General features: G+C 37.6%; 2 protein-coding genes across 3 annotated transcripts in view; both read left to right on the top strand.

The window, feature by feature from the left end:
- The first annotated feature begins 5,270 nt into the window (after window positions 1–5,270).
- Window positions 5,271–16,065, top strand: LOC103699361 (probable cyclic nucleotide-gated ion channel 14). The gene is made up of 7 exons (XM_039125535.1): window positions 5,271–5,732; window positions 6,411–6,912; window positions 9,353–9,565; window positions 9,717–10,027; window positions 10,669–10,780; window positions 12,807–13,043; window positions 14,829–16,065. The coding sequence occupies exons 1-7, from the start codon at window positions 5,674–5,676 to the stop codon at window positions 15,558–15,560; spliced, it is 2,166 nt and encodes a 721-aa protein (XP_038981463.1). The 5' UTR covers window positions 5,271–5,673; the 3' UTR covers window positions 15,561–16,065.
- Window positions 16,066–19,988: 3,923 nt separating this feature from the next.
- LOC103700069 (cell division cycle 20.2, cofactor of APC complex-like) overlaps window positions 19,989–23,444 on the top strand; it is a 28,478-nt gene continuing 25,022 nt past the window's right edge. Inside the window, exons 1-8 of one of the 2 annotated variants that reach the window (XM_039125528.1) lie at window positions 19,989–20,272; window positions 20,369–20,479; window positions 20,566–20,745; window positions 21,343–21,612; window positions 21,964–22,066; window positions 22,198–22,514; window positions 22,694–22,843; window positions 22,952–23,138. In XM_039125528.1, coding sequence (XP_038981456.1) covers window positions 20,174–20,272; window positions 20,369–20,479; window positions 20,566–20,745; window positions 21,343–21,612; window positions 21,964–22,066; window positions 22,198–22,514; window positions 22,694–22,843; window positions 22,952–23,101 — 1,380 coding nt within the window. In that variant the 5' untranslated portion in view covers window positions 19,989–20,173 and the 3' untranslated portion in view covers window positions 23,102–23,138. Of the gene's footprint in view, window positions 20,273–20,368; window positions 20,480–20,565; window positions 20,746–21,342; window positions 21,613–21,963; window positions 22,067–22,197; window positions 22,515–22,693; window positions 22,844–22,951; window positions 23,365–23,444 lie in introns of those variants that run through there. The other variant, XM_039125527.1, reaches the window with a different exon arrangement.

Below are 23,444 nucleotides of genomic sequence, written 5' to 3'. Positions count from 1 at the left end.
CCCACCTCAGGTCCCACGGATGAGTCTGCCCTACTATGACCCTCTTGTGACTTAGTAATGTGAAAGGAGTGCTGAAGTTTAGAAAATTGCAAAGAGTGATTAGTAGACACCTTACTTGATGCAAAGAGTCGACCTGAGTCTTCTGAAGCTGCTCATTGAAATCTCCTTCCTCCGGCCTTCCTTGTAACCCTGCATCATAGAAACTCCCTCCTGCTTATCACCCTGTAGCTGCTCAAGTTGGTCACCTTGTTTCTGATCAGAAATAGAACAACTAGCACCCTCGTCTGAGGAGATTCAGATTCAAGCGACCTAGCCACCTGATCCTTCGGAGGCGATCGCTTTATTTTCTCCTTAAAAGTAGTTCCCCCCAAAGTCCCTCCTTTGGATGTAAAAGTAAAAGTAAAATCTATCGCTTGTGACTACTAAGATGCTCTGACTTCTTTGCTAAGTAAAGGAGCAGAACGAGAATCCTGCCCAAGTGCAAGGAGTCCTTTTGATTTGATCTCTGGTTTGTTGGAGTTTTAATTAAAAAAAATTTAATAACGAAAATCCTGCCCAAGTGTATGGAGTCCTTTTGATTTGATCTCTCGTTTGTTGGAGTTTTAATTAAAAAAAAATTTAATTTTTTTATCCCTTGAATTTTAGTTGTGTTAAATATTTTTAATATATATATATATATATATATATATATATATATATATATATATTGAGATATCTCTTTTTGGAACAGCTATAACTTTTCGAGAGGTCGTTGGTTTCCAAAAAAAATATGGTATTTCTGAAACGTATTTTAAAAACATTGCGTCTTTTCGGTGTTCCAGATGAAGTCTATAAATGAACTTTTCTAGAATTAATTCAAAAACAATCCAATCTCACTTTTTTCTCACCTACTCTGTCTTTTGAAAGTTTCTTCTGCGGACCGAGAGTTTTTCTATGCTTCAACTTCTTGTTCTATTTTTTTATTTTCTGAATATCTAAATGGGTCGATTGGGTCGTGCTTATTATAAGAGGATCGGGCTAAGCCATATTATTGTATCTTGAATGAAGATACCGTCCATTCATCGAGGAATAGGGGTTGGCTAGCCATTGAAGCTATCTTCAAGTTCAAGATACTATCCTTTTCCACAACTCCAACAGAAGATCCGGCTGCCGTACCCATACTTTAGCGTACCAAAAGGTATCCAGACGAGGTTGGAAATTTGGTCTCCAGCTTTCTAATCCCAACAGTTGGCCCGCCAACGACCACGGACCCCTTTCAAGCATCCGATTTTTAGCTTCCTCCGTTGGAAAACTAAAATACCAAAACCCCCCCTCTGATAGCACCCACACATGGAAGTTACCTTCCAAGTTCCACCTCCTCTTCAACTCCCTTTGAATAAAGTCCAATGAAAACCCTCGGCCAAGAAACTTACCTCCGGCCTGCCCGCTAACGAGTACAGGCAACATCAACCTCAGCATCTGAAAAAAAAAAACAGATTTGCTTGTGGGTCTGAAAGCTTCGTATTTTCAATGAAACCTGCTGACTATTGCAGATGATTTGTTGAGGCAGAGCATGGAAGCTGCTTTCCATGTCTGTTCACCACAGCTAATTTCCAAAGTAATTTAATCTTAGATTTTGAGCCTAAAAAGGTGATTTTCTTTTAGAGCTTCTTTTCTTCTCCCCTCTCCAGAAATCTGGTTTACGGAACTGTTCATCAAAGTTGATTTGCTACTTGTTGAAGTCTTTTCTACTGCAGGAGTTGCTCTCGTGGTATCGCTGATAGAAGGCAGAGCTTTTTGATGCTAGTATCTTCATGTGTTTCAAGTCATTTAGAAAACGCATTGCACGCTCCATGCACCCATTTTGTACTCGAAGTGCATCCCTCTCTAACATTATCTGGTATACGAAGTCTTGGTTTCACCTGAATGGATGCTCTTCCCATAAGAAAATATAAAATATATAAATAAATCCATGTCATTCTATCAATTTAAATTTTTGAGCCAAGTGGTGATTTCAACATGGTATCAAAACAGAGGTTCTGAGTTCAAATCTGTTTCTGTACCTTTTAACCCCATTATTAAAAATTTCACATGTTGGATTCACCCATTAAAGAAAAGTCCGGCCCACATGTAAGGAAAAGTGTAAGAAAATATATAAATAAATGTACCTCATCGGCCATCCTGGCCGATTTAGCATCGCCGACAATATTACTGTGCTTCTAGCATCCTGGTTATGTTGTTCCAATTCCTTCTTCATCTTCGTACTGTTTTCCTTCTCTCTTCGAACTTTGGCGAGTGAAGCATCTGGTAAATCATCTGTTTATTTAATAAGAAGATGGCAAGGGACAACCATGCCCGGTCAGCCGTTCAAACCTTAAAAAACATCAGCATTCATCGTGCTCTTGGATTTGTGCTAAGCTATTCGATCTTGGACTTGTTTCTCACCCCTTTGAACTTGATGGTTCGGTTCTTCGGATGCATCATGCATCCATCTATAGGTAAGAGTGGCAATTTATGATCCGGCCCGTCATTCTAATTTGCGAACGCTCTGTTTTAAGTAAATTTTGGTTTGATATAAATGAATTTGGATCATAAATGGACAACCCATCTAACCTATTTATTAAATAGGTTGGGTTCGGATTTAAACCTTTGACCTGCTTAATCCGTTTTAATCCATTTAATAATTAGATCAGGTTATGATTCAATAAACCTATTTAACATACTTAATCTCTTTCTAGCATGTTGAATTCAACCTATTTAATATGTTCAATATATTTAAATTTATTTAATTTATTAAAAATTTATTTATTCTGTTTAAAAAATAGGTTATGCGGGTCAAAATAAAAAATTTGGATCCATATTTAAAACTTTGATTTTGATTGATGAATTTTAGATCCGATTTGTATTTATTCAATTTATATCCAATCTATCCTGATCCGATCTATAAGACTTTTGTGTAATACAGAGACCCAGCTATCCCTCAGTGCAGGGACGGCAGTGTGAACCCTTATAATACACGTGGCGCGGTCGCTGCCACTCTTATGCCGGACCATTAAGCGGAGCTGTAAGTCCTCTTTGGTGGGTCCGGTCTCCAGAGTCAAGGCGACCCCCAAAGGTGGGGTGGACATCGACGTCCAAAAGAACCGGCGATGACTACCGTGGAGAGCACGACGCGCCTCGGCGGTCCCTTCGCATTATAAAATGAAAGAATCTAACGGGCCCACGGCATCAAAAGGTAGACTGAATGGACGACGACCAACAATTTCGTTTGGGAATTTTCTTTTTTTTTTCTTTTCCCAAGGAGTGCCAAATTTTTATTTTTATTATTTTTAATTTTATTGGCCGTATCCACACTCGCAAAATGTGAGCCGCAATTATACAAAACAAAAACACATTTGCAGAAATTTTTTTTCTTTTAAATATTTTCAAAAAATAAACAATAGTATTTTTATAAAAAAAATAAGTTTTTATATTTTATAAAAAATTATATAAAATATAGAAAGCTATTTCTCCATCAATTAAAAATTAATTTTTTTCTTGTGAACTATTTTTAAGCCATTAAAATCGATGGATTAAATTTTTTTTCTTTATTAAAAGTATTTTTTCAAAAAAAAGATGCTCAACCAAAAATAATTCATTCTAAAAAAAAAAATTTTTTATTGTCAACCAAATATACTAAAATTATTTTTTTAAATGATATATTTTTATAAATCAATTTTTTTTAAAAAATATTTTAATAATTTTTTTTCCTACAAACTAAACCAATATAGATTTTGTTATTGCCATTGTCCGATACTAAAATTTGAAAGATATCGATTTGCACCCCCAAGGAACGACGAAGAATAGAATAAAAATCACCGGAGTTATGTCCGTGAGAAAGACTAAAAACGTTATGGAGAATGATAAGAAAACTAAACTCTAAATAACGAATCAGAAAGGAGAGTTCACTATCTGATATGCCAGGCCTTTTTTTTTTTTTGACAGATACCGAATTATTGTCCAACCAACCCGTATTAAATTTCTAAGCCTTAAGTGAGGTCGAAAACAACCTTTTGGTTATTTTTTTAAAAAAATATTCAATTAATATATATATATATATTTATTTATTTATCTCTTAATATTATACATCACTTATGATTGGCTGATTAGATTTGGACCACAGTACATTCCATAATTTTGAAGTATGATACGGATCGAGTTTGGCTGCAGAATAAGATGGAATTAGATGAAATAATATTCTCCAACTTTATTCCTTTTATTTTCAGCCGATAAAATAATATCAAATTTTATTGATCTTCAAAGTAAAACAGGTATTGCAAAATTAAATGAAACAACTCGTTTCTCTTTATGAATAAATTAATCTATCCATTGACTCTAGACTTCCTCTATCAACATAAACAATCTAAGCATTTATCCTAGCACAAGCAGGGATTTGAAAGTGAGACATTGTGTAAACAATAAATGGATTAATAAACGTGCCTCTGTCTGGAAATAGAAAACAACTTTTATGTTAGGATAAGTTCTAATAGGAAAAGATTAAGCAGCTTGGGGGGACACTACTTTTATGCTCAGTTTCAATACTAAAATATTTCTACTAAAGTGGGAAGCCCAGAGACTTCTAGAATGCCAGGCATACATACGGATTGGATTCAGCGTTCCGATGAAATTTTGCGGATAGAGTTCTCCGTCCCGCTGCTATTTTAGAATATTTTATCTTCTAAATTTATTAGATATATGCATACTAAATATATACAGTTTGTCTGTTGTTGTTTTTTTTTTCAATACAGGGTAGCTCATGCTATACGCACATAAGTGCGCCCATAAGAGCCATAGTAAAATAGAGGGCGGAGAAGGAAATAGATGGACTTAAAACTCTTTGATAAAAATTTTTCTGAATGATGTACTGCGAAGGTGGTGATTCAGTTCGTTGCATTGTTCTTTTTCCAAAACATATAAGTGGCCCGAAATGCCACAAGCTCCATTATGAGCTCACATATATCATGCAGTAGTGGGTGCCAGTCATTCCATCTGTCTATCAACATTCTGCTGAATCTAGTCGATCACTCAGAATTTTTTTCAAAGATGATTATAATCTGCTTCAGCGCAATTTTGGCATAGGTAATATCTTTTCAAGCTACTTTCAATTCTGCGCCACCGGCAGACTCATCAAAAAAAAAAAAAAAGACCCCGGTAAACAAGGTCTAGATTGAAGGTCGTGCAAGCCTGGCTCCCGGTTCCTTCACTTGGGTCTATGTTCGAGTTCTTTTTCGTGTGTTCGTACAGAAAAATCAAAAGTTTCTTGTTGCTTCTCTGTTCCTCCGTGACCCTCCCTCTTCTGAGGTTGAGGTCTGATGAAAACACAAAAGTTTATCAACCGCCTGCATAGATATAAGAAAACAAAAAATTAAAAAGGTTATCCCGGTCTCGTTCGCTCGGCTTCTGCGACGATACTGGCCTCCAGAGATTTTCTTTCCTCTTTGGACCCACTCCCAGCTGAGAAAAGGATCCGTACTTGGCGGTGCGGGAGTCGGGAGGTCCACTGTAGCAAAAGGAGTCATCTTTGCTCCCTTTTCCAGTCGGCATTCTAGTGCCCCTTGTTGGAGTAAATGGCTAGGGTTGCAGGGGTTCTTCAAGAGTTCGCTCGATGACGAGGTCGTCTGTAGATCCTCTGCGAGTTCGATCGGATTCGAAGCGATGTTTGGATCGAAGAGAGTTGACGATGAGACGGAGCTCAAGAAGGAGAGAACCGTAAGGTGAGTGCGCGAACCATCTTTATTATTGTTCTTTTTGAGCAAGACTTATTTTTTTTTAAAAAAAAGAAAAATCCAATCTTGATGTGGTTCTTAGCTTAGGAATTGAAGCCCGATAGAATCCATCAGTGATTTCATTCTTTTCGCATCTAGAAATGAACAAAACCCGCAGTTTACTTCTCTTGGATTTATACTTCTACGAACTGAGGAAGATTCGCACGATAGCAGTAGGCAGACCCTTGTTGCTTTCCTTTTTTGGAGAAGGCACGGTTAGAAAGCAGATATTTGATGTGGCTGTGACATTGGGATTTAAACCCAACCCCAACAAAACCTGTCTTGATTCTCTTAGTGCTATAGGTTTTGCTAGAATTTCTTGACTTTGTTTTACAGGATGAACTGAAAATTTGAAGAAGAACCTTTGTTGAACTGCTAATAATTTTATGGGATCATATCAGACATCTGATGTTTTTCCTGATGCAAATACAGAATGAAGCAAAATACACCGTTGTTGTATCTAACTCATTGCCAGAATTTAAGAACTCCCCCCCTCCCTCCCTCTTAACAAGTCCATTTAACATGATTGTTGAATTGTCCGATGAGGTTCCAGGATCAAGCAAGAGCCAGAAGCATTACCTGTTTAAAAGTTTTCTCATGGTGTTGATGTGCCTCGTTGTTATGCAGGTTCAATCGTGATGAGATGCAAAACCCAGCCAAACCCACCTATCGGATAGCAAAACCTGGAGGACTTGTAACGAGCAAAATTAGTAGTGGGAGTTCTGGAAAGTCCAAGGTTTTTGCCGAGGATCATGAGCCATGGAGGAAGCGGATCCTTGATCCAGGAAGTGACCTTGTGTTAAAATGGAACTGGGTTTTCCTCGTCTCATGCTTGGTCGCTCTTTTTATAGATCCTCTATATTTCTATTTGCCTTCCATCAGTAAGGGCAATAAAACTTCATGTATTAGGATGGACCATCATCTGAGCATCATTGTTACCTTTTTCCGGACACTTGCTGATTTATTCTATGTACTGCACATGGCTATAAAGTTTCGGACCGCTTACGTAGCACCGAGCTCCAGGGTGTTTGGGCGGGGAGAGCTTGTCAAGGATCCTAAAAAGATTGCCAGGAGATATTTGAGATCCGATTTTTTTGTTGATCTGGCAGCTGCATTGCCTCTACCACAGGTATTTTCTTCTCTTTCAAAGTTGATCTTTAGAAAGACTATTGAATTGTTGATGTGGTTTATCTCTAAAATTTCATTGTCATAAATGTTATCGCTCAGATAAGCTATATGTGAAATGCAGGAAGTACATTGATATGGATATGCCTTCCTTTTAATAAAATAAAAGTAGAGAAGTAGCTATAATTTAATCAAGTTTAATGAAGTTTATAAGATTCTTAAAAAAGATCTAAATCTTCACTGTTAAGTTCAGTATTCATAGTCTTAAATATCCCACATATACGTAGAAATGCTTGCTTGTTTGCTCAATTTCTCCTTAGCAATTCATCCTGCCACTACATAATAACCATAAACGGACATTCCCACAGCTTTTTAAGAAAAGAATTACCTTCTGATTTGAGTCAAGATTGAGCAAATCATTGTAAGGGGAAAAAGGGAGTGTTTAAGATATTGGAGTGAACTTCTTGAGATGAGGTCTTCTCTGTTTTGGAGCTTCATTGAACCCTTTTCGTATAAAAAATTCCAAAAGCACCAAAGGACCCTGTTGACTCTAAAAGACCAAAACTTTAACCTCTATTAAAACCAGAATTAAGAAAGCAATCTTCCTTATTGAAACATTTTTATGATGAATCCATTTAGTTATAACACATTTTTCTGATGAAGCAAAATCAAAGTTTTCCTGTTGGGGTTCATGCTTTTTCCAATTGTAGCATTTTAGTAATCATTGACTGATTAGTTGTTTCCTATTACTTGTAGACTATGATGGTACCATAACTTACATATAAAAAAATTGCTGAAGCAGAATGATACGACTGGTACTGTACCATTCTGACATGAAATGGGCACTAATACGGGTGTTGGGATGCCAAAATAGTTGTATCGGTGCATACCAGCTGTACTAGTCTGAACCGGTTAGTAATGATGCGTGGTGGCGGTATCTGTCAGCATCTATATCCATAGTTTTTTAAGTTTTTGGAATATGACAATTTCAGTATGTAATGTTAATACCTATACCATACCATTCCAATTGAAACATGGGATTGGGCTTGGTACCAGTATTTAAAACCTTGCAGCTATTCTTATCGAGTGAATAAGAAGAATAAGGATGAAGAGGAAACTACATGCATCTCTAAAGCTTATATTATGAGTTCTTCGCAAGCCTTCAAGTCATATATAATGTGTCATGTCACTGATTAAAAACTAAATTTACAAGCTTTTGCATTCTGTTTCTTTATTTTGCTTTTTTTGGCAGTTCCTCATCTGGATTCTTCAAATACTTTTCCTTCTAAACTGAAGCTGATTCTTAGACATCTATCAAAAAGATGAAAAGAGTAAACAAGTGTATTATGAAGTTGGTACTGTTGGGCAGCTGCTTAAAGATATCACAGAAATGTGTAGTCTTTGACTGCCACTGCTCCAAACCTCTGCAAGATATATGAACTTCTTGTGTGTGCAATTGCACATAACTCTAGTTCTCCTTTTGCTGAACTATGTTGAAAAATATGGTCGAGAAAGACTCCGTACAAGCAGTATGGGAAGAGAGTTCTAAGTATGCAGCAATCCGACCTATAAAAAAAAAGGAGCTGTCTGTAGCGCTTCCGCCATCCCCCAGAGTGACAATTCAACATTTTTGATTTAGCCCTCCGAACTCAAAAATGTGGAAGAGCCACTAAATGCTGACAGCACACATTTTCATGTATTGATATCTAATATCACAGAAATGTGTAACCTTTGACTACCACTGCTCCAAACCTCTGCGAGATATATGAACTTTTTGTGTGTGCTATTGCACATAATTCTAGGCTTGCTTTTGCTGAACTATGTTGAAAAGTTGGAAGGGCCACTAAATGCTGATAGCACACATTTTCATGTATTGATAGCTAACAAAAACTGCTGTTCTAGTGGATGTATTGGCTAGTCATTTACAATTTGCAGGAGATATGGGCCATAGCTACAGGATGAATTTCTGATAGGTCAATTTTCTATTTCTGCATGGCGATCTTGCGCATCTGAACAACTACTTTTATGAACAAAGGAATTGAAAATAGACATAGGGAAGAAAACATAGTTTTAACTGTAAGTTATTTCTCATTATAATGGCAAAGAACAGACCCTGTAACTATCATTATTTTAATCCCAAATACTCATGATCTAGAGAGATTTGGGTAAATAAGGGCCTTTGTATCCACTACAAGTTATAACAGTTTCTGTAGGGGTGTAATATAACGGGATAACTGCATGAGTATCAACACATTATTTGTTGGTCAACCTCAAACTTACCCTTGGTGGAACATAAAAAATTATCTGGAAGAGAATTTCTACTTTTATGAATATTCTTGAGCTCCAAAAGTTGTAAACACAAGTAGGTGTTGTCATCAGGTTGTCTTTTCTGTTTTGATATCTAACAGTTGCCTTGACACTACTTTTCATTTTCCTTTTTGCAGATTGTTATTTGGCTAGTGATACCAGCAATTAGGAATTCAAGGGCTGATCATAATAATAATGCTCTTGCTCTGATTGTTCTGATTCAATATGTTCCAAGATTATATCTCATATTTCCTCTAAGCTACCAAATTATTAAGGCAACTGGAGTTGTTACAAAGACTGCTTGGGCGGGAGCTGCTTACAATCTACTGCTTTACATGATAGCTAGCCACGTCTGTAACTTTCCCTTACTTAACTTGCATAAATTACTCTATATGATTTTGTTGGAATTTACAATAGGATGTACTACTCACAGATTATATTGAATATGTTTATTTTACACTCTAAATTAATCCTTTTCTGAATTAAGTTCTATCTGATCAGGTTTTAGGAGCATCATGGTACTTGCTATCAGTTGAACGACTGACAACATGTTGGAAATCAGAATGCAAAAAGGAGAATGGCACTATGGATACACCATTATGTGATCCTAAGTTTCTAGATTGTGATTCTTCAAGAAAAAGCAATCGACAAGTCTGGGCAACTAACACAACTGTTTTTACAAACTGTGATGCTAACTCTGATATTTCTTTCAACTTTGGCATTTTTTCACCTGCATTAACCAATGATGCTGTCTCCTCGGGGTTCATCAGGAAATATTTCTATTGTCTCTGGTGGGGTTTGCAAAATTTGAGGTATGAATTTGTTTGGTTCCCATATTTCTCATATGAAAGCCAACATGGAACTATTATGGTGTATTTTTTGTTTTTTCCAGAAACAGTCTAAAGTAGGCATGTCCCCCCCCTTCCAAAAAAAGGAGTATATTAGCAATGTTACTGTTGATTTGGAGCCCTATATCTTCTTGTTTGTTATCCAATTTAGTCAAATCTTGCATTTGTTTACTACATATTTTCTTGAAATAATATAAAATATTATCAGGACCGGTTTCTGGAAATCATTTTCTCTCTTTATTCATTTAGCTCAGAAAAACTAAGGGGAAGCAAGCTGATTGCAGTTACCGAATGAGTGCCTTAGGATCCTAACCCTTTGAGCTAGCAGGAGATATATCTCACGAGGGTATAATTGAAGTATAGCATTTTTCGTTGGCCATTGGTAGTCCAGTCCATTTCGAGTAGAAAAATGTGCCCTTTGCGCCACTCACTAGTTTCCCTTTTAGTTGCCTAGGTGGAACATCTTTTGTGAAAATGGCTTTTGTGGCATGACTTAACAAAGAAAAGGTTGATTTAATTTGACAGTGTCTATAACAGCTGTTTAGGAATTCTTCTTGATATACATTGATTTCAGATTTTTAATGTATCTCTCTTTTTATTGTCAGCTCATATGGTCAGACTTTGACTACAAGCACCTTCATTGGGGAGACGTTGTTTGCTATACTCATTGCTATCCTTGGTCTTGTCTTATTTGCACATTTAATTGGAAACATGCAGGTACAAAATAATGCAAATTGCCAAGCTTTCCTTTATCCAATTGTATTATGTTACATCTTTCAGAAATGTTAAGTTATTTGTTAACTAGTTAAGCCTACAAATTAAGTGATTCCTGAATTTTTATAGTCCTGGATAGATGTTATAAAAAGAGCATGAGATCATTGCCGTATTGTTTTAGGATGAAGTTTAGGTACTACAAAGTGGCACCATCATGATGCTACCCTCCATGTATGATGCTCACTTTGAACTAAGATGACTTTGGTGAGTGACATGGTGCCCCTTAAATTATAGGCTGACAACTGTTGATTGGTTTTCTAAGTTTTAATTGAAGCAACGTCATGTCTAGTTGGCAGTATTTGCATGGGGGTAGCATCATCAAACCATGCTACTTGTGTAGCATGTAACCCATGCCCATTGTTTTAGCATGAGCTCAGTACTTTAATTTGCTTTTTCCTTAGTAACCTAGATTACGAAAGTGCATTATTGTATTTGGACTCTTTTAATTGGCAAATTTTCTTTGGTACTGTAATTAAGACGACCCACAGCTTGTCTTGCTTTTCTTGTTCCTTCATGCATACACTAGGTCAAACCACAGGTTTAATTTTGTTTTGGACATAGTTGGGTGATATCAACTACCAAAGACCTTTATATGTGTGCATATGTATGTATGTATGTAGTGAGGCCTTACTCAAGTCCAAATTTTGTGGTGATATGCCATCGAAGAATCGAATCCAGAATCTCTTGATGTGACCACTGCTGCAATGCACCTTTTGCCATCGATAATTTATTCTTAGATCGAAATTTATCACTTTTTGGTTTTTCATTCAATGCATTTGCCTCTCTATTTCTTCATAATTGCATTGCGATTAGCATGTAGACGGTGATGTGCAGAGTGGAATCGTGTGGGTTTGGACTTAGGCAAGACTTATGTTGTCTAAATGGACGCTTGGCTGGTCTAAGTTTGCCCTAGTTAGTTTTATCTGCGCTCACATTTTTTATGTCACACATAGTTTTCATGAAAGGAGGATGAGCTTTGGTGCAACTGTAATTAGAAAACAGGAAGGGCTTGATAGAGAGATGAGAGAGATGAATTTTGGATTTTGTTTTGAGTGGTAAAAATGATGGGTGGCTTAAGAAATCCTTGATGAAAATTGTGAGCACTAAATTCATAAAAGGTGATCCAAAGTTCCAAAATATATAAGGTTTGTTGATTTGGTTGTGGTTGCTATTATCTGTTAGGTGAGGCATTGGCCATTTGTCTGTTGGAACATTATCACTGCTTTCTACTATCCACTGTTGTGTTTGTGCTTTAATTTATTTTATCTCATTTTTTCTTGGAGGTATGTGCACTAATGTTCTTTATGCTGCATTTCTGTCTGAGTTTATTATTTTCTGAGTTAGTTTCATTTCTATTATGTTCATTAGTGTACTTTTTTTAATGTTACGGTACCAATACTCATTTACTTGTGTTATAACGTTCTTAGCAATGTAAATAGAAAAATGTCTGGCATATTACATGCGTACATACATATCTTCCATCACCTTATGTTTCCAATGCATAACCTTGTATGTATCAAGGATTGAGGTCTTGCATGCTGGACTGGTACTGGCATGGTATGTATCATGGCATGCCGTGTCATACTGGTGCGTCGCATACACCGGCGCAATAGCATGCAAGCTGTGCCACACACCAATAATGTTCAACACAATATATGCCATGCTGTATTGAATCTATGCTTCTAATTAACTAGTGCCATTCCATGTTTTTTTAGGTGTGCATTCTCTTGATTTTATTTTATGAACTAATTCTGAGCCTCGTATTTGATTATATTCTTGTATTCTTATTGATATATTTTTCTATTCTGTATTGGCTTTCTTTTATGCTGTTTTGGGCATGCCTTTCCCTATTTGATTTAAACTAAAACCATGAACTTGGCAAAATGAAAATTTGACTTCCTGATAAAATTCTAGAATGCACAACATTATTATTGTTCTCCCATCTGATAAAATTCTATTTATATTTCAGACATACCTGCAATCTATAACTGTAAGGCTTGAAGAATGGAGGCTAAAGCGAAGAGACACTGAAGAGTGGATGAGACATCGCCAACTTCCTCATGATCTGCGGGAACGAGTCAGGCGTTTTGTTCAATATAAGTGGCTTGCAACCCGAGGCGTTGATGAAGAATCTATATTGCGAGCCTTACCTGCAGACCTTCGACGAGATATTCAACGTCACCTCTGCTTGGACCTTGTTCGACGGGTACAATGTTAACCCCATCTTTTATCTAGATCTCAATAGATAAGACACTGGTATCTGTTGGAGTTTTTCCCTTCATTCATGGAGGGAAAGGACAAACTTATCTTTCAGATTCCTTTTCTGTATGATCCATGGAAAGGCAGTTAATTAAATTGATTATTTCTTATCAAATTAATCTAATTCTAGAAATGGAAGACAAAAGCATTATGCAATGTGGAGTGTCATTCTTCACTTCATTTCCAGATAATTGTTCTTTCTTTGATTCTTTTTTTCAAACTTCCTTTTTAATGTCCTAATGTAGAATATCATTTAGTTAATTCGATCTTCTTATGTTTTGAGCATCTCAATTACAACCTTGCCTTAGCTTAACCAGTGGAATGTGATGCAATTAAAATGTGTTGATTTATACCCAACAGTCACATAGAAGATTTTTAGAAGAGTTTCGTGTCTAGTTATTGAGTAATATGTATGATATCATGGATGAGCTTATGTTGCTATAATGTGTCAAACATGCTTCATAAATAACGGCTTTCAAGGAAGACTAGTTATCGGGGAAATATATTAGTCTACTGCTCATTCATTTTACATGAATTTTGGCCACTTCATTCATTTTGCTCGATGAAATCCAATTTAAAATTTAAAGGTTCATACTCACTGAAATTTGTTTGAGGGTTTATATTAATTTATGTTTAGGTATGATTGGCATGCCAAACTAGTGCAAATGGAAATCTAAAGAGCAAGCAAGCATCTATTAGTGATTTTAGGTTGAAATCCATTTATATGCATGATAATTATTTCGGATCCTTCTAATAAATGGACTTGATAATACTACAATAACTCCTATATATCAGAACATGTGAAGATTTTTTTTTTTTTTTGTTCCTTTTGATTTTTTTATGTTGAAACTTCAGCTTTTTCCACAGATCTCAGTGGGTCTCACACCAAATAAAGCATAAAGTTGGCAATTATTATATTAGCACAACAAATTACCTACAAGCTTAAGTTGTTTAATAAGTGGTACTAAGCTAAATTTATAATGATTATCGTCGAGATATATTTTAGAAGTGAAAGAAAATATGAAGAATGGAGAGAATATCATCCCTGTCACCACCTGATTCATCTCCTGAAGTTGGTGGGAATTGTAGTGCTGCAGCTATGACTGGTGGGGATTTTATTATTGGAAAGTAAGGGGATGTCTATTTTGGGCATCCCAAAGTTGAGGGTGGGTTTTGAGGATGCCATCAGGGAAGAGTGGGTGGTTGAGTTGTGGTGGCCAGGTTCTAGGATTGCATCATATAACGAGACATGAAATGGAAACTGAATCCTCGTGATCGAGGAAAGGGGAGGAAATAGTATACAATATGGTAATTACAATTATAAGGTGTATCTTAGGAATAAAAGTTATGCCGAACAGTTTGCTCTGTTTATTATTAGTCATGGATATTATAAGTTATTTTTTTGATTATATTTTAAGGTTATTTTGGGCACAGGGGTGATTTGGTTTAGAAAATGTCAAAGTTTCAACTGACAGAAATATCAAGACTTTTATATGGCTGTAATGATTTCATATATTGGTTTCAAGTGATGCAGATGACCTTTGGAAAAATAGGCTAAACAGGGTTTAGAAAGCTTTGTCACCATGTGAGATATCAATAGTTCATTTTGCCAACCCCAAATGCTATTCAACTTGCGATATATGTTCTCCTATATAGACTGATTTTCTAATATTTTTTTCTCAATTTTTGTTAAAAACTAGCTTTTTTTTTTTTTCCAAATTCCAAATTGCAGGTTCCTTTTTTCTCACAAATGGATGATCAGCTTCTTGATGCCATATGCGAACGTCTGGTATCCTGCTTGAGCACCGAAGGTACCTACATTGTCCGTGAGGGTGACCCTGTGACAGAAATGCTCTTTATCATTCGTGGCAGATTAGAAAGCTCTACCACCAATGGGGGCCGGACGGGTTTCTTTAATTCCATAACTTTGAGACCTGGTGACTTCTGTGGTGAGGAACTGCTTGCCTGGGCTCTGCTTCCGAAATCCACTGTCAATTTGCCTTCCTCCACTCGGACAGTAAGAGCCCTTGTCGAAGTGGAGGCCTTTGCACTGCGAGCAGAAGACCTAAAATTTGTTGCCAACCAATTTAGGCGGCTTCATAGCAGGAAACTACAGCACACATTGCGCTTCTATTCCCACCATTGGAGAACATGGGCAGCTTGCTTCATTCAAGCAGCCTGGCGTCGGTTCAAGAGGAGAAAGATGGCAAAGGATCTGAACATGAGGGAGTCATTCTCCTCCCAGTCAGATGAACAAGCTGCTAATGAGTCAGGACAGGAGGAAGAGGACGGCAACTCAAGCTCCATTAATGCTTCTCAACCTAAACAGAATCTTGGGGTGACCATTCTGGCTTCAAAATTTGCTGCCAGCACAAGAAAAGGAGCTCAAAAAATCAAGGGCATTGATATGCCCAAGTTACAGAAACCAGATGAGCCTGACTTCTCTGCAGACCCATATGATTAGTAGCTACGTATATTCATTATGGTGGCTGGTGCTGCTTGTTCCACTGAATCCCCTGCAGCATGAAGGAGTGCTCGGTAAAGGATTCTACCTTGTATGCTATGGGGTTTATGGGGGATCCAAATCTCCATCCAAATAGTTATTCATCTACAACTCCTGCGATGTGCTTTACTAGTTGAAGCAAAAGGAGATGGTTTCCGATAGCAATGGTGGCGTTGTATTCTATCAGTAGGTCTGCAGTTGTTATAAGTTCCGGCTCCCTCACATTGTACAATCTAGGTGTATTTATCACAACGAACATCACATTTTCCCCTTCAAAATTTGCGTTGTCTTGTCTTTCTTCAAGATCTGCAGCTGACACTGTAACTTATAGCTGTTATCTGAGAGCAGGCACTTCTCTTGTTGGGTGTTGATTTGAATCAGTGAAGCAAACAAGCAGGAGAAATGGATGTTTTGATTTTTTTTTAGTAATTATAGATTCCATGGTGATGCATCAGCTCAAAATCATCTTGAACTTCCATCTTAAGTTGTTTATTTTACATAATACTCTCATGCATAAGATTGAAGGTAAATGAATGCTAATTATTGAAGTTCTTGTCCAATGGTAGGCTGAGTGACATTTCCTCTTTTTACCTAATCTAATGTCATCGCCCTCTTTCTTCTTTTGTATTCCTAGTTAGTGAACTCAATATTTTTATCCTATGCGCCAATAGCTGTTTTTGCATGTTTCTTTGCTAATAAACAGTTCTATTTTCCTGGCCAAGTTAGTCAAACAGGTCTCTATCTATCAAATGGTCAGACCAATTAGGTGGACCACCGATTTGGCCTTGGCCGGCTTCGGGCTTAGAATGACTCTGTCCATAGTCAAATGAAACACCAATCGGTGCGCTAAAAATAAGGATTGTGTTGGTATTCACTTTAATATCATAATATGACCTATCCAATGTAAAATGAGGAAGAAGATATCTAAGAGAGCAGTTTACGCGGCTCACATTGATTGCGGACAACTAACAGAAGCCAGTGCCGAGGCGGCATTGGACATTGAAAGGTGAAACCTCACCAGAGGATGATGGTGACAATTATCTCCACCTAATTAACACTCCTTGGGTGTAGCTGAATAGCTTTCTTAATAGAATTTGGTTGCAACTTTGCATTACTGCAATGTCTGCGCTGTTAGCCTCCAGGCTGCAAGTTTGATTGGCCAAAGAAGTCATGTTCATATTCAGGTTTTTTTCTTCTTTTTTGATTGGCCAAAGAAGTCATTTGCCTGTAAAAAGAATTAATGTCTATTTTCAGGATAACCTCATTAGAATATAGATCGAATGCGGTCAATATTGATTTTGCTCAAATTTTGTTTAGATTTAGATATAGGCATGGAAGAAAGGTAAGAAGAAAGATGGGGACGATGGGTTCAATTATGTTATGGGTTCAGAATAGTATGGTTTCTCTGGTCCCTATGTCTCCTTGCACGATTTGTTGACCTCCCTTTCACCATGGACCACTCTATTCTTCAGTCTATTACTCCATAATGCGGCCTAGTTGTTGTGGATATCCAGAAATAATAGAATTTTAAAGAACGCTGTCTCTAATCCTTATCTTATTGCTAATCAATCTAGGGACACCTACAGCCCGAGTAGCTCCTCTTTACTTCGTCCTTTATAGGTTAATTGGATGCTCCCTCCCTATGGGTTGCTCAAAATTAATTTTGATGAATCTGGTGGTGCAGGGTACCATGTTATTAGAGTTCACAATGGCCAAGTTCTATTAGCTAATTCAAAGAACTTCCCAACAGCCTCTGACTGAATTGAGGGCAGCTTGGTAGGGGCTCACTACTGCTGTCATGGTTTTGCAATGCAGGGTAGTTATCTTAGAAGGACACTTTTCTACTGTTATCATCCGGATCAATGACATATCTCATAAGTCAGCCTATAGTCCCCTTCTAAAGGATATTCAATATCTTATTTCATCGCTGGATTATTTCAAGGCCGTTCATGCTTATAGAGAGGCCAATTTTATTGCTGATTGGCTGGTGGGAAGAGGTTTTTATTCTGATTACCCTGCTCATTCTGCCATCCCTTCGGAACTTCAGCTGCTGCCTCAAATAGAAGCTATGGGTTTTTCTTATTTTCGGTTCTCTTGATAATTAGTTTGTTTGAGTTTGATTCTGTTTTCTGCTGTTTCTTGGCACCTTCATCACTTGTACCCCCCAAAAAAAAAAAATGGTGTAGCAGCATGAAGCTAATTTACATCACTGCACCAGTGTAGGTTAGCTGCATGACAGTTGCACTCATGCAACCTGGCAGCTTGATACTCCCTCCATTCTAAAATAGGATAAAAAAATTACATGGCAATGATCGAACTATTTCGGCTTGTGTCATACTTGTGGCTTGTGGAAACATCATAGCATGATTTTACCACCCAAATTGCACCAAAAGCTCCCCCTTTTTCAAAAGAATTACTAAATTTGATTTTACCACCCACATGTCATGTTTGAACAAAAATATGCGTGCTTTCCAATAAGAACAATTTATTCAATTTAAAAGTGAAGGTTTATTTGTAAAGTGTTCCTTGACAAGAGAGATTCCAACTGGCATTGACATAGATCTTTAACTTGTTGTCAGTTAGGTCAATGAGAGGCTTGAGTACTAGGCTCTGATACCACTTGTTATTCGGGGAGGGGGGGCATTGTTTAGCAAGTCCTTTGCCCCATGCTCTAATTGTAGTAGCCATCAAATCACATACCATTTTGTTATTAAAGGCCTCATACTTGATAGTGTATAGACAACAAGCCAATTAAACTATGGAGATCTAGGGTGTGTTCACTACATTGGTAGTTCTTTAGTCCGCAACCATCCATCTAAATCTAAAGGCAAGCAAGGGAGTAAAAGAGCATATCTAAGTTCCAAATGAAAGAGCAATTGCACTACTAGTTACCCATGATGTTCAAATCACCCAGTCCACACTTGACTCTCAACATACTCCAAAAATTCTGAGGCTCTAATAGTAGTTTGACGGTATGTCTTATCATCAATGCATCCTGTTTAGAAGATAGTGAATGGATACTAAGACTACTAAACTGAATAGGTTGACATATTATATCCCAAGTGAGGAGGCGAATCCTTTTTGACTGATCCATGCAGACCCATAGGAAGTTTCACATAATCTGTTCAACTCTGTTAATAACTTCTCTAGGTAAGAAAGTGTTAGCCATAATATATGCTGGCATAGTACTCAACACTAATTTGATCAGAACAATTTTGCCCATCATCGATAATGAGTTCCATTGCCATCCCTCCAAGCAATCTTGGACTCTCTGAATCCTTGGGCTGCATTTAGAATAACGAGGTCGTCTACCCATTATAGGTAACCTCAAATACTGCCACACCCTCTCATTTTCTTCAACACCAAAGCATACTTTAATCTGATGCTTGATGCGGAGATCATTAACGCTAAATTTAATAGCAGATTTATGAATGTTTACATGTTGACTCGACATCAAGCAATAGTCCTAAACTAAATCTCTTATCACTACAGCATCAATTAGAGTAGCTCTAGCAATTGATAAGTGATCATCAATTAGCAATAAATGCGATGGTGGATGAGCCAACCGGTTTATCCTAATAGGTATGGTGACACTCAAAAGCTTCTAATGGATCTTTAGATTCAACACTCAATAGGCAGCCCTGATGCAAACGGATATTTGTTTTTATCTCTGTCTAATTCTATATCTTTCTCCCCTCTCTCTCTCTCTCTCTCTCTCTCTCTCTCTCTCTCTCTCTCTTCTCTTTGGTTTCTCACCAGTTCTCTTCTATCAAGAAATGTTCTCATTGCATGAATAAATCGGATGTTTCCAAACAAGTATTCTCAACCGACCAACTGGATACAACATTTTATATATAAAAAATTTGGTAACAAGAAAAAGGAATAGCTCAAAAGGCTCCACAATTTTTTTTTCAAAAAAAGCATATTGATACATACATATATATCACGTATACATATATGTATGCGTGTATGTAAAATTCAATTAAAGTAACTACAACAATCAAGTTGCAGAGCATCACATGTAGTTTAGACAGTCTTATTGGTCCTCCTTAAGAGATCCGAAAGAGTTGTTGGACGAGGTAGAAACTAAAACAAATCATCCACATGGTGATGGTTTTTGAGTGGTCGCAAGTCGGCATGGCAACTGTGATGAATCAGGTCAGAGAAGTGAAATATTTAAAATATAAAATATCTATCATATTATATATTATTATAGTGTGTGAGCATATATATATATATATATATATATATACACACACACACACACCTCCTTCTGATCCCGGACAAGACCTATTCGGATCGGGTTATCCGTTACATAACATGACTCGCAAAGAGGCGGGAAGAGCACCCCCCTCTCTCTCTCCCTCTCTATAAATACCCCACAGTCGTGTCGATTGGAAACCTTGCCGTTTGCTCCTGTCTCTCCCTCCTTCTCTCCCGCTTTCTTTCGTTCTGCCAAGAACCCTAATCTCTGCATCAATTCGAAGAAAGAAAAGAAAAAGAAGCTCTAATCTCTCCTTCCTCCTCTAATCTTTAGCTTCTTCTCCATCGTTCAACAATCGGTGACCGCCGATATGGATCAGAGGATTCCAAGATACAGCATGGGATCACCCCTGATGAGGCTTCGAGAGCACCAGTGGTCCACCCCGTCCTCGAGCAGATTCGCTGAACCGGTACCAAGGATTCGCTCTTTTTTTCCCCTTCTTTCTTTTGCTCGTTCTTGAATTCTTGAACCCTTTTCCCCTAATTTCTTCTTTTCGCTTCTCAAGGGAGATAGATTCATACCCACGAGGAGCCTGATGAATCTTGACCTCGCACAAAGCTTGCTGTGGGAAAGGCTGCAGAAGAAAGATGATCGCCCGGCAATCTTGACCGCTAGGGTAATCCTTCATCTCCTCCTTTTCTTTCTTGATCTTTTTCTTTCTTTATTTTTTTTTTGAATTACTTTGCCCGAATTTGTTGGCAGGATGAGTATAGGAGGAAGGTGAGAGAACAGCTGACGCTGGATTCAGAAGGGAAGCCGTTCAGGATGCTGGTTTTTAGGGGAATCCCAAGAAGATGCAAGAACGTGCCTCTTGTCGAAGAGATGATGCAGGAGGAGTGGGAACGATCCAGACCCTTTAAGCCCTTCCGTCGCATTTCCACGGTAATGCCTGAATTTTCTTGCAGCGATCCCTTAAGTCAGTAAAACAAAGGGGAAAGATTTCATCTTTATGTTTGAGTTATTGGTGCATATTGGTTCTTTCTGTGTAGATAAAGGCTATATATCGATTTGGGGTATGCCCAGGCAACCAACTTGTTATGGTAATCTAATAACGAAAGCATGAAATCAACTTCTTAATGAGTTGACAGTATTTTAAGAATCAGTAGTTTTCGTTAAGTTTCTCTAAGGAATTTAAGATTTATTCATCTCTTACTTCTCTTTGAAAGCTTTTGGGGCATCTGAACATTATGAAAAACATGAAGGATTAGATCAATGGTATCAGAGTATCATCTATATGAGCAGATTGTATTTATTTTTCTTTCTTAATGAGCTGGTGGTATTTTGATAATCTTTGTCTAAGCAAATTTATGGAAATAAACTATACTAGTTGATGGCTTTAATTCATCAATTTCTTCTTTGAAAGCTTTTGGGGATCAATGGTATAGGAGTATCTGCTATACCTGTAGATTATGTTCATTTAAGAAAGAATGATTTTTGGTGATTCTTACTGCATTCTTTTCCTTTTTGATGGTAGAGTAGACTGCAGATAGCATATTGGATGGGCCAAATTTAATGGATGACTATTATTTAAACCTCTTGGACTGGGGGAAGAGCAACATTCTAGCTGTTGCATTGGGACCCTCAATATACCTGCGGAATGCTGAGAATGGTAAGGTGAAGTTGCTCCTGAGAGCGAATGATGAGGAGGATCATCCCACAAGCGTTGCATGGTCTGGAGATGGAAAAAGATTGGCTGTTGGATTTGCAAGCTCTAGAATTGAGCTCTGGGATGTTGCATCCTCGCGTCAGGTATGGAACAAAGTTAATGTAAACTTGTGTCAGTTTTGTATGTCGGCGCGGAATACTTGATTTGTTTTAACAATAGATCAGATAGTTTTCAATATCACAATAACAAACAAGTGGATATTGTTGGTTCTTGGATCAGGAATTGCTGCAGGTAAACCAGAAGCAAATCCTAGTCTTGTTTATCATGAGAATTATTTGACTAGAAAAATAAAACACCATTGAGGGGAATTCTCTTTGCAGTATCTATTTAATATTTTAAACTCTAATGGTGGTTTTAGCTGCAAATATCTACAATCCTGTTACCTTAATTTCGAAAATAGATGAAAATAGATCTGATCTTAAGGTTTTCCTCAGGTGAGAATCTTAGAAGGACACACATCCAGAGTTGGAAGCCTTTCTTGGAATCAGAACATTTTGACATCAGGGAGCCTTGAGGCCTCTATCATCAACCATGATGGTACATTCACTCTTGCCCTTCATTACATTGTACCTTATGTTTGCATAAAACTGCACAAAGAGATGAAAAAAAGAAGATATAACAATTTTAGGATAACCTTTTCTTTTTTCCAAATGTAACTCCTTTTGCAGTGAGATCAATTGGCAGATCAGTAACCCGTTTGCAAGGGCACACCGACGAGGTGTGTGGTCTGAGATGGTCAGGAGCTGGGGATTTGCTGGCCAGTGGTGGCAATGACAATCTTGTTCATGTCTGGGAATCTTCAAGCATGGGATCCTCCAAATACCTGCATAAGTTTACTGATCACTGTGCAGCTGTAAGGGCTCTTGCTTGGTGCCCATTTCAGTCAAATATACTAGCATCTGGTGGCGGCACTGCTGATCGATGCATTAAGATTTGGAATGCCCGGACAGGGAAGTGTACGAAAAGCATCGACACTTGTGCACAGGTAAAGTCCATCTCTCTCTCTCTCTCTCTCTCTCCATAAATCATGGAATGAGCCTAATTTGTGATATTTTCCTTCTGTTCCGTTTTTCAGTTCCATCTTGAAAGAATAACTTGTGAGTAGGAATTTGTTACCATTTAATAGCAGTCTCATGTCTCAAGGTATTTGATATTATCAAACAGGTCTGTGCATTGGAATGGAACAAGCATCAGAAGGAGATTTTGAGTGCCCATGGTTACAGTCAAAATCAGCTAAGTTTGTGGTCATACCCTTCTATGTCGAAGATTGTGGATTTAAGAGGTCATGAAGCCAGAGTCCTACATCTTTCTCAGGTTTAGAAGCCACAAAAGCAGAGAATTGTCTATAATTGATTTCTTTTTTTAAATTTACTGCATGGTCAGCCTAATGTTCTCAATTTTCTCCTTCATTTGTTGAAGCAGAGTCCGGATGGATCGACGGTGGCATCAGCTGCAGCAGATGAATCAATTCGTTTCTGGAAGGTGTTTGAACCACCTCCATCGGCCTTCTCAAGGAAGCGCGATGAGGATGATACCAGCCTCTTGTCCCTGAAAAGATTGCACATAAGATGAGCAAAATCTGTCTGTAAGCAAGGTGGTCATGCCTTGTGTGGGTTTCCAATCAATTTGAGTTGTAGTTACATGTTGGAAATCGGTGGTTTAATTAGATTATTTATGTAATGAGGATTTGATTCTTCTCCATACATGTACATTGTCCTTTGTATATTGGGACTAGGAAGGTTGGTATCTTTTTTTTCCTTCCCCCAGCGTTGTATGATTTTGTGAAATATACATTCATTATTTTTTAAATTAAAGGCAATAATATTCTAGTATTAGCAAGAGGAAGGGCCACTAAATGCTGATAGCACACATTTTCATGTGTTGATAGCTAACAAAAACTGCTGTTCTAGTGGAT

Source organism: Phoenix dactylifera, chromosome 1 (assembly GCF_009389715.1).
Source record: "Phoenix dactylifera cultivar Barhee BC4 chromosome 1, palm_55x_up_171113_PBpolish2nd_filt_p, whole genome shotgun sequence".
NCBI lineage: Eukaryota > Viridiplantae > Streptophyta > Magnoliopsida > Arecales > Arecaceae > Phoenix > Phoenix dactylifera.
The sequence above is the reverse complement of the archived record's forward strand: the minus strand, read 5'-3'. Positions and strand labels throughout refer to the sequence as shown.

What these genes read in the sequence shown, in the direction of transcription:
- LOC103699361 (XM_039125535.1), top strand. Translation starts at nt 5,674, where the DNA reads ATGTTTGGATCGAAGAGAGTTGACGATGAGACGGAGCTCAAGAAGGAG. An exon ending in TGGGGTTTGCAAAATTTGAG is followed by an intron (nt 10,028 to 10,668) that starts GTATGAATTTGT and finishes TTTTATTGTCAG; the next exon opens with CTCATATGGTCAGACTTTGA. An exon ending in GCTTGGACCTTGTTCGACGG is followed by an intron (nt 13,044 to 14,828) that starts GTACAATGTTAA and finishes TCCAAATTGCAG; the next exon opens with GTTCCTTTTTTCTCACAAAT.